Source organism: Sinocyclocheilus grahami, unplaced genomic scaffold, assembly GCF_001515645.1.
Source record: "Sinocyclocheilus grahami isolate Dianchi unplaced genomic scaffold, SAMN03320097.WGS_v1.1 scaffold111.1, whole genome shotgun sequence".
Lineage (NCBI taxonomy): Eukaryota > Metazoa > Chordata > Actinopteri > Cypriniformes > Cyprinidae > Sinocyclocheilus > Sinocyclocheilus grahami.
Window position 1 is genome coordinate 1,545,195 of NW_015505290.1, and position 11,685 is coordinate 1,556,879.

The window sequence follows — 11,685 nt, forward strand, 5'->3', positions numbered from 1 at the left end:
CATTGGGTCCTGCCCCGAGCAGGCTGTGGTTTAGTATTCCTAGCAGACGACGTGGGTCTGAGGGCCATCATTTTCAATAGGAGACTTCAGCTAAGAGAGTCCTGATGCTGTGGCTCAGGACCTCGGAGGGCAAGCCTTTCTGGGGAAGAGAGGTTCACACCGCATTACACGGGGCCCATCTCTCCTCAGTGCCCTCAGAAGGTCGGTCTGCCAACCCTGCCATGTTCCAGGGCGCAGCGGTCTCCGGTCAAGGAACCAGGGTTACATACGTAACCCGAGACATTTTCTGCAATTACATTCCAAATTAATATAATACAAATTATAGTGTTTAATAATATAATTTCATTTTAAAAATGAAAATGTACATTTATAACAAGTACATTATTAAAATTATAAATATTTGTACAGTTTTATATAAAAAAAAAAACTTTGGCGAACCCAGTTCATCCCAGGCTCCTAGTCCCGGCTCGCGGTCCTTTCCCATTCCTATCCCCCATCTCTCTCCCACTTCATTTCCTGTCAATGTTTACTGTCCTATCCTAATAAAAGGCAAAAATGGCAAACAAAAAAAAAATTGAAAAAAGTATGATGTTAATAACTGTGGAAACACGTCATCACAGTCCGTGAAAAAGTTCCATTGCTAAACTAACACAATACTTTAATAAAATTTATAGTACACACAAAATAATGATAGAAATAATAAAAATGTTGATCTATATTTTTACTATGGAATAAACTACTTTTTAAATATTTAGTGTTGTCTTAGATTTTGGTTAAATTTTCAGTGGTCTCAAATTCTATTCCTGAAGGGCCACAGCTCTGCAGAGTTTAGCTCCAACTCACACCTGCTTGGAAGTTTCTAGTAATCCTGAAGACCTTGATATGCTGGAACAGGTGTGTTTGATAGGTGGAAACTGTGCAGAGCTGTGGCCCTCCAGGAATTGAGTTTTAGACCAGTGTGTTAAAACAAGGAGTCCATTTTGGTGCTAACAGTTTGAAACAACCTTATTGTACCGGGTTATCAGCTTTGTTTTGGGGACTAAAGGATGGGTTTAGAAAAGTGAATCTTGCTGTATGGACTAACATGTAACATGGACACATATTGTCTGACAGATATTACTGAAAGCTGCCTGATATTCTCCGTGGCAGCCCATGTAAACTGCAAAACTGAATCTGACCACAGGCGGCTATTTTAGTCTGAGCACTTTGAGGCATTCTCCACCTGTCAGTCATTTTGAGCAGCCAGGATAGCTGACATTGGGTTTGGAGGACAGGACTTGTAGAGACGGGCGGTCTAATTCAGTAGCAGAAGTTAGTGAAGCGGCTAACATCCCTCTTAGCACCTTTAAAGCAAGGTAAATAACAGTAATTACTTTACTTTTATAGCAGATGCGCTTTACTGTAGTGTTTTGAGGACCCAGTTACAGCTCAGTCGACTCTGTTTTTAACATTTAAGCTTTAAATGAAATCATGTGAACTTATGTTTAAAACAAGAGAAAGGTATTTTTGTCCTCTGGAAAATTTGTCTTATTATTGTATTTGCTTCTCAAGTTAATCTTGTTTTATATATAGAGAGAGAGAGAGAGAGGGGGGGTTTTTTACTGGAAAATAAGAACTTTTCATTAAGAAAGTGATATTTTTGGGCGCTTGATTTGCCCTTGAAGGAGGAAAAAGAAGTTTCTAGTAATCCTGAAGACCTTGATATGCTGGAACAGGTGTGTTTGATAGGTGGAAACTGTGCAGAGCTGTGGCCCTCCAGGAATTGAGTTTTAGACCAGTGTGTTAAAACAAGGAGTCCATTTTGGTGCTAACAGTTTGAAACAACCTTATTGTACCGGGTTATCAGCTTTGTTTTGGGGACTAAAGGATGGGTTTAGAAAAGTGAATCTTGCTGTATGGACTAACATGTAACATGGACACATATTGTCTGACAGATATTACTGAAAGCTGCCTGATATTCTCCGTGGCAGCCCATGTAAACTGCAAAACTGAATCTGACCACAGGCGGCTATTTTAGTCTGAGCACTTTGAGGCATTCTCCACCTGTCAGTCATTTTGAGCAGCCAGGATAGCTGACATTGGGTTTGGAGGACAGGACTTGTAGAGACGGGCGGTCTAATTCAGTAGCAGAAGTTAGTGAAGCGGCTAACATCCCTCTTAGCACCTTTAAAGCAAGGTAAATAACAGTAATTACTTTACTTTTATAGCAGATGCGCTTTACTGTAGTGTTTTGAGGACCCAGTTACAGCTCAGTCGACTCTGTTTTTAACATTTAAGCTTTAAATGAAATCATGTGAACTTATGTTTAAAACAAGAGAAAGGTATTTTTGTCCTCTGGAAAATTTGTCTTATTATTGTATTTGCTTCTCAAGTTAATCTTGTTTTATATATAGAGAGAGAGAGAGAGAGGGGGGGTTTTTTACTGGAAAATAAGAACTTTTCATTAAGAAAGTGATATTTTTGGGCGCTTGATTTGCCCTTGAAGGAGGAAAAACAACCTTTCTGAACCTTCTGCTTCAGGTCTTCCGCCTGGGTCGTTTTTAGCAGCATTCTCACTCACTTCAGCTGAGCTGCTGCATTCAGTATTGTAAGATTATCTACGTTTCTCAATCCCCGCAAGCAGAGGCATCCGATACACAATATGTGCTCTAGATTTAACTGGAGGCCATTTCACTTCCATGGCTGAAGATTTGTAAGTGTATTAGTCACACTTGGGTTGTAGATCTGCGTCTCTTCCCAAGACTATTCACTCTGTGAGGCCGCTCGGGGGTGATTGTGTTTTCCAGTAATGTGTTGGATAATCCTAATGCTGGAGTTATGTTTAGGATGTGTGCCAGGGCCAGGACACTGGTGCATGGAGCAGATCTGGCCAGAACAGACTCGACTGGGCTCTGTCTGGCCAGCATGCTGCATATGGCTAATGTAGGCCGCCACTCCTAATGAGTTACCACAAAGGAAGCCCCTTTCTCAGCATGTACTTTCTCTCTCGCTCACTCTCCGTCCTCCTCCTCTCTTTCTTAAGCAGATTAATTAGCAGCACTTTCCCTTATCGGCCAAGAAAGTGCTCTCGCTAAGTCCTCAGGGAGATCTCACCAGGGAGGCGCAGTCACTGCCCAGCTTTTCTGCACTTTATTTTGTGTTTATATGCCTGTGTTAGTGTGTATTTGTGTGGGTTGTTCTGTGTATTTTGACAATATTATGAAGCTGCTTTTGCGTATGCAGTGTTCAACAATACTTTTGCAAGTACACAATAAATGTACATGCGACATAACACAATGGACAGTTTACACCATTCATGTCTGTCGTGCTACAGCTTTCCAAAATTTATGGATTTTTGGCTTGCATCTTCAGTGGTATTCACTATAAAGCATCCTAAATCTTTAAGAGGCAACTTTCTATAGACAGTCAGTGCTGTTTTGCATATTATTGTGCAAATGCTTGCCCAGTTATAATACTATTTTTATGCACAGTCATTCTAGCACATTCAGGTGAAGCTCTGGGCATTTGAAGGCACCTTACACAACAAACCACACGCTATTTTTTGTAATGTGAACCGTACTGTATGAGATCTGGCAAAACTGCTTTTAGCCATTATGCCCGAAAATCTGTAAACTTTCCCAGGTTGAAATGAGACAAGCTCCAAGCATTCAGATTTTTTAAAAATCTGGTGAAAACATATCTTTTTAAGTTAGCTTTTGAAATTTGACATTTAAATTATTATTATTAATTATGAATAATGAAACCCATAAGACCTATATCATCTTCAGAACACTTTTTAATTACTTTAATGTTGCTGTCTATGCAGGGAAAGCTCTCTGATTTAATCAAAAATATCTTAATTTGTGTTCTGTGGATGAACGAAGGTGTTACAGGTTTGGAATGACATGAGGTTGAGTAATTAATGACAGAATTTTAATTTTCGGATGAACTATCCCTTTAAATAACTTATCTATATATTCTTCTTCTGTCTTATATGTATAAAAATCATCAGTCGTGAATAGACAAAACCTTTCATTGCCATTGTAGCACTTTAAGCTCCAAACCAGCTAATCATAATTGTGACATAAATAGCAGTCTGTCTTCTCAGTTTTCACTGGACTAACATGAAGCCAGATCAAGGTCATTCTCATTTCAGAAAGTTCCCTTCTTCCTCACTCGCATTCCCCCATCAAACTAATTAATGTTTTATACTGGTCTCTTTAATATTAGCCCAAAATAGTGCTGGTGTTTGATGTTTAAATCTAGTCGCCGGGAAGTGTAAGCTAAGCATTTCATCAGCGCCACAGGGCTTCTTTAGCCCCAGTAGTGCAGGTCTCAGTGTGAATCTATTGCTTTAGATATGCCTCAGTAATCTGCTATGGGGTGGGAGTAAAGAGGGGGCAGGAAGTATGCTTCATATTTTCATATTTTTAGAAGGAAAATTAGGCCAGTTATGAGCTCTTATGTGAATGTATAAGCTGCTCTGAAGAAGTTTGAGGCCACTGAAGATTCACTAAATAATTATTTTATTCTTTCTGCTTTCCTTTCTTTAGACTCCGCCCCTTAATATCGTCCGCACCCAAGAAGAAGACAACAGCAGCCACACCGGTAGGTTGACTGAGTGCCTTGTATTATTACTTAATATTTTAATAGGTTTATTTTACATTGGACATCAAGTGGTAATCCAACATTAAAATATGTTTCAAATGTTAGTAGGCCCAACGATATGCAAAATTAAATTTTATAAATGTAATATGTCATAGTTTTAAATGTTTGGTTTGAAATTTTATGATTTCAGCCAATAATTCACACAAAACACCTGTCATCACAAACCATAGTTATTCTTGTTGCTACCAATTCAATTGGAACTACAGCCCTGGACATTAAAAAACAAATTTATAACTATGCACCTTATTTCATAACCCAAGATCTAATGTGATTACTGAATAACATCCCAGTGCAGAACTGTTTGTGGTCTGTTTTCTTGTTGACCTAATGAACAATATTTCATGAATATCAGCTTAGTTGAGGTCAAATCAAATTCACTTGACTAAACCTACTTGACTTCAGTGGTAAATCCATCACGATAATCAAATACTTCATAGCTAAATGTCATGGCAGTAAATATCGAACCAGCATATTTCACAATGCAAGGAAAATATGGCATATACAGGTACATTTAATTGAAAGTCAATATTTGTGATAATGTTCAAGGCACAAAAATTGATGGATTGCCTCTGTGCTCGCTTCGGTCTTAGTGTCTCTGTTCAAAATAGTCAGGCTTAAATAAACAGCAGTGTGGCCTGAAATGCATGTACAAATAGACAAAATAGCTGTTGTGGGGGGAAAATCACGCACAACATGATTGCAGGGGCCAACTTTGCTCTTGCAATGAAGCCCCCCGCTGTCTCATCCAGGTTGCTGCCAAGATGTTCTGAACTAAATCAGTTTTATATAATGTATTGTGCCTTTCTCAGAGAGATTCAGAGGAGAGTCATTCTTAACAAAGAAACATTAGCTGTTTGCCCTTTTTTCCCACAAAACAAGAACAAGCAGAGCATTCATGCAGTGTTTGAGACATGCATTAGAGGTCTTAGTTCAGATGTCATAAGAAATTGTAGAATGTATTAAACAGAAAAGTACTGGAATATTATCTTTTATCTTTTTCTTTATTTTCTTCTTCCTAATGAGATCATTAATGCCCCAGCCCAGATTCTCTAGTCATTAGGCCTCTGCTTATCTCTGTGATCCCAGCCCGGGTTACTCACTCTGGGTGTAACCCACAGGTGAGCTGCAGGGCGTCTTCTAGGCGTTTGCCAAGCTTGGCTGCCCCTATTACAAGAACCCCTTAACTGGCACTGCCTGAAGAGCGGCCTCACGGTACAGCGGCAAGACTTTCATGCTCTTCCTTCGTTTTTCACAACATGATAATTGATTTAGGCCTCTGCTTCCCCTGAGCTGTACTTCCTTACGCAGATGCCTGCTGGGAAATGTAGCCCTGATTCACTTGGGCTCGTTCTTTTCGATTGAATCAGTTTTTTCCTCGACTGTGTAGAATCACTATTTTTAGGGTTTTTTTTTTTGGACAGAGAGTAGAAAATGACAGGAAATTATTATGGAGAAAAGAAGCGGAGGGGAATCAGCGGAGGTTGAAGGCCAGAGTCAAACCTGCATTTCCCACATGAGCACCATGATTCAACATGTCAGATGCACTAATGCTAGCCACTACACTATGGGACAGAGTAAGAATCAGTATTGAGCATTATTATAGAAAATATTTGTGAAAAAGAGATTAGGAGTTGTTGCAGGCCAGATTCAAACCTGCATTTCCCACATGAGCACCAAGATTCAACATGTCAAATGCATGTATGTTAGCCTCTACACTATAGTGCTGACTAAAAGTAGCATTTAAATTAATATAATATGGAAATTATTCAGGAATGAAATAGGGAAATGTGATCAGGACTTGTTGCAGGCCAGATTCTAACCTGCATAACCCATATGAGCAGTTTTTGGAACATTGTGGAAATTATTTGGGAAAAAACAAGAAATGGGCTCAGAACTTGTTGCAAGTCAGATTCAAAACTGCATTTCCCACACGAGCACCTTGATTTAACATGTCAGAAGCACATTTGCTAGCTACCACACTGTGGTGCCATCTAAGAATCAGTATAATGAACATTATTATGGAAATTATTTGGGGCAAATAGGATCGGGACTTGTTGCAGGCCAGATTCGAATATACATTACCCACATGAGCACCACAGTTCAATTCATTAGATGCACACTTCTGTATTGAACATTATGGAGATAATTAGGCAGATTGAGCGGGAAAGGGATCAAGATACATTGCTGACCAGATTCGAACCGTAATCACCAACATAAGCACAACGATTTATATCTGACAGTAGAATTTCAGGGAAGCATTGTTAGTTTATATACAAATCTGTTGTCTCTTATTGTTCTAAAACATTATTTATTTCAGGTCACTCCTAGCATTACCATGATGTTGCCTCCTGCAGCCCCAGAGCCCCCTCCGGCCCCCACCCCACCCCCCGTGTTGGAAAGTGGGCCTGTGGCGTATGAGGAACCCGCTGAGGAGGAAGAGGAGAATGAGGAAGAGGCAGAGGAGTCTTGCATTAGCGCCATGGAGCTGATAGGTGGAAATGGTTAGTATATCACAGCGGATTGTAGTCGTGTCACTGACAAGGATAATGAAGTCACGGCTCAAGGGTTCAATGATCAAGAGTTTCCTAGAGTAGTTCCAAGGTCTGGCTCTTCATTTTGACAAATTGCGTAATGCTAAGTGGGCTGTTACTCTAGCATTCGTGGCAGACTGCATTTGAAGTGTTTATCATCTTGATAAACTGCTCCTATCTCTGCTCCTCTGCAAGTCATACATCTACAAATAGTTGCTTATCCCAGTAGTGTCCTAGTAGCAGTCTACCAATATAATTTGATCTAATCTTTAGCTTTCCCTTTTTTCAACATGTATCCAGAAGTGACAGAATTCATTACAATCTTTCTTTTTACAGACTACGGATGTGAAGCTGAAGAAGAGGAGGTATTTTAGACTGCACCCTATCGTCTGTTCCCTGAACTTCTTCTCATCCTCCTATCCACTTCTATTACTCCCTATGGCAAGGAGAGGAGAATTTAAGGCACATTTGAGACACCTACAATATGCTGCACGTTTACGAAAGGTCATTCTCCCTCACAGTGCATTATATGACTGGTTAAACTGCAGCATCTGGGTGATGAATGAGCTACAGTGGGAGAAGGTGGCTGGCAGCTTTAGATTGAAGAACATAAAACCATTTTAGCACTTTGCTGGTGTTTCACTAAAAGTTCAAGAGACAGGAATCTCTAAAGTAGTTTCCTGAGTATCTCTGAAAATGTGTTTTACAGGTGCAGGATTTGAACCTGTTGGTAATTTCTGAAAGGTAATTTGTTGTACATTTACATTTGTTGTACAACATTAATTGTAAATACATAGTAGGAAGCTGTGACAATGTCACTTTTAGTGTTTTAACTTTTTATTTTATGGTATATCTGTATATATGTACAAGTAACGGTGTTCACTGTTATAATTCATAATTTCATGAAAAAGTAAATGTTCCTGTGTTGGATTATGATTCATATTAATGTATTTTACAGCTATGTTATGACCCTCATTTTGTAACTGTTTTCATTAGATCATCAAATGTGGATTTCAGAGTACACAGTGAAAGCAGAATATTTGAATGTGTATGTAAATAAATTCACATCGGTTTAGGATGTTTTAATGATGATTTTATGGTGCTTTTGCATTCATTTTGGTGTTTAAAAGCCCAAATCCCCATTCATTGTAGTTAAATGGAAAAGAATGAGAGCACAGTCTTCTTTTGTGAATTCTCCTTTTATGTTCCACTGAAGAAAGAAGAAAAGTCATACAGATTTGGAACGACATGACAGTGAGTAAATGACAGAATATTTCAGTTTTGGTTGCACTAATCATTTAAATTGTGAATTCAGAGTTCATTTCTTTATATGTTTTCCCTACATTTCCTTACTTGTTTCTTTATATATTTTTCATGTCAAGCAAATAATGTACAGTATTACCTTACAGCTGAAATTCTTAAATGTTTTTTGCCAGCTGAACCTCTTTGTCCTGAAATATTTACTTGAAGTACCCAGAAATGTTTTGTTAATATTTAAATAATTAAATAACACATTCCTATGTTTACAGTTCTTTGGTCACATGACATGTAGGCAAACAATTCAATTCTTTCATTTTGATTTTATTTTTAATTTATTGTCATTTGTATACCTTAATTCATCATTAGCTTTTCATTAACTCAAAAATCACTTGCAGTTTCCCTCACAAACCCCAGTTAGGCAACCACAGCATGCTACACATCTACACAGACTTACTTCCCACATGCTACACATCTGTGATACAATTTCTCAAATCAGATTTGTTCAGGAGTCATGGTCAAGGTGGTTTAAGACTTCGATTCATCAGTGCTTCCTGAATTTCATTAGAAGAATTGAGCTTAATGTCTTTGTGCGACTGTGATCCGAGCATTCAAGAACCACAACAGCTGAAACATACGAAACCAGTTTTCATTTGTGAGTAGCCTACTGTAATGGCTAATGATATAGATTTTTTTATGAGTCTGCGGTCAGACGAATACCATGGGCTTTGCCTGTGGCTCATATACCCTGACAGAGCTCATCAACAGATAGCTCATTAGAACGAAAGCCACCAAACAGATCCAGTAGAACCATTTACCCCTAAACAACCATCAGCCTCTGTGTGAAAGGCCATGTTCATACATGGTGGAGCAGTATGCAGCTATCTGGAGGTTTAAGATGTGTTTGCTTTCGAGAGTATGGGGAAACTGCAGCCCATTAAACCCGCTCTGCTGATCAGACTGAAGAGCAACAAGACACTATAATGGTCTGCTTCTGCAGTACTGCAGCCTGTCACTCGCATCTGATTTGATTTGTCCACAGATGCATGCTCAGGGTGCCCTTATACTTCAACTGTATCAGGTTCAGTTCTTCAAAGCATTGTGTTCAAATTGCTTCTCACTCTGTCTGGCTGTAGACCTACTCTGGTTTCAGTCGGGCTGGTATATTAATCACACAGTCCTCTCGGAGCAAGGTCAACATTGTGATTTTAACATCCTGTAGATAACCGCAAGGTATCGCTGGACTGTGTTTCATAATTACCGGCCCAAACTGAATTTAGTTATGTTTCCATGCAGCTTGTTAAGGAGAGTTATGCTTATTACCCTATTTGTTACTTTTTTTTAGAGATTGTGCTTGAAGGATGATGACGAAGCAATGAAAGAATCCCATAGATTTGCATTGAAGGAGAGATGCAAGCAATCTGTTGAACTGAAGGTAGGGTAAATTTCGGCCCTACTTTATATTAAGTGGCCTTAACTACTGTGTACTTACATCAAAAATTAAGTACAATGTACTTATTGTGTTCATATTGTATTGCAAAACACTTTTGCTGCTATTGAGGTGGGATACGGGTAAGGTTAGGGACAGGTTTGTTGGTATTGGTAGGTTTAAGGGTGGGTTAAGGTGTAAGGGATGGGTCAACTGTGTAATTATAAATGTAATTACAGAAATTAATTACAGATGCAATTACATGCAGGTATTTTTAAAATATAAGTACTATGTAAAAACATGTATGTACACAAGAAGTGCATTGTACCAAATTATTAATTTAAATGTAAGTACATAGTTGTTAAGGCCACTTAATATAAAGAGGGTCCAAAATTTCTTGTAGGTTTGACTTTCTCCCTAGGTCTGTAAAAATGAATGCATAACGTAGTTTGTCTACCTAAACATTTAGTGTGCTTTCACACCTGTAGATCGAGTGCTTTGTTCCAAAACAGGGATTCAAATTATTACAATGTTGCTTTTTATTCTTGGTGCGGTTCGCTTTCACATGGCAAAGTTTCTAAAGGGACCAAATTTGTTAATACAAGTAACACGCGAGTAAACTGTTCTCTCATTGGTCAAAGTTCCACGGTTTATTTTCCAGGATTCCACTTAGCTGTCACGCATGTCATCCGTTAGGGTGGAACGACAACAGCTTTGCGGGCTTATTGTTGCTGTTTTTTGTAGCTGTCGTTATAATAATTTATCATTTTGAGCAGGAGTCCAGGATTGATCGGGAAAACATTTTTAAAATGCACCTACAAAGAAGAGCAATGAGACCGCATTATAAAATAAAGTGCGCTTTGATTTTTGAATGGCAAAGACGTGCTCACCCACAGACATTCACAGGTTCATTTGGAGGTATTAGAAAAACAACAAAGCTGATGCTTTTCACGGAACTTACGTAATTACCCATCATACATTGTGATATAGCCTGGTTAGATCGGATTGCTTTCTGACTACAACCGAACCGCTCCAGAGTTCGTTTTCAATCGAGCCGAGACCACCTCGTTCAGGCGATCTCAGACCGATTGTTTTGGCGTGGATCCGTGCGCGATTGCGCGATTGACATATGAACCGAGCTAAGGGGGAAATGCGCCAAGTTCCGAAACAACAGGCCAGGTGTGAAAGCACCCTAGCACCCTAATCAAAAGGCAATTTAGGTAACGTCAAGTAACCAACATGTTTTTAATTAAGGGTGCACTCAGTTGATTATGTTTTGGTAGATGATACATCAGTTATACTGACACCTAGTGGTGTGGATGTATTATCATGCAAAAGTTTTCAGTTACCAATACAGAAATACACTATTCATAGTCATTTTAGGAGAGTAAAACGACAGATTTTATGAGGCTGGAGTCTTCATCTTAATTGAATGCAAATAATATTTAAAAAATACTATTTAAAATTTTAAATAAAAGGACTAAATGCACCTTTAAGGTTTGACCCAAAAATTTAAATTCTGTCATCATTTACTCTCCCTCATGTTCCAAACTTACACGACTTTGATTTTTCTGTGAAACACAAAAGAAGATATTTTGAAGTATGTTGGTAACCATGCGTTTCGTTTCCCATTGACTTTCATTGTATTTGTTCATTTAATGGAAGTCAATGGGAACCAAAACTGTTTTGCTTCAAAATATCTTCTTTTGTGTTTCACAGAAAAAGTGTTCAAATTGCTTCTCACTCTGTCTGGCTGTAGACCTACTCTGGTTTCAGTCGGGCTGGTATATTAATCACACGGTCCTCTCGGAGCAAGGTCAA

At 38.8% G+C, this 11,685-nt stretch overlaps 1 protein-coding gene across 1 annotated transcript in view; it reads left to right on the forward strand.

The window, feature by feature from the left end:
- LOC107589084 (transcription factor IIIB 90 kDa subunit-like) overlaps window positions 1-8,431 on the forward strand; it is a 68,403-nt gene extending 59,972 nt beyond the window's left edge. Inside the window, exons 18-20 of the mRNA XM_016277415.1 lie at window positions 4,533-4,587; window positions 6,965-7,148; window positions 7,515-8,431. Coding sequence (XP_016132901.1) covers window positions 4,533-4,587; window positions 6,965-7,148; window positions 7,515-7,552 — 277 coding nt within the window. The 3' untranslated portion in view covers window positions 7,553-8,431. The remainder of the gene's footprint in view (window positions 1-4,532; window positions 4,588-6,964; window positions 7,149-7,514) is intronic.
- The last annotated feature ends 3,254 nt before the right edge of the window (window positions 8,432-11,685 follow it).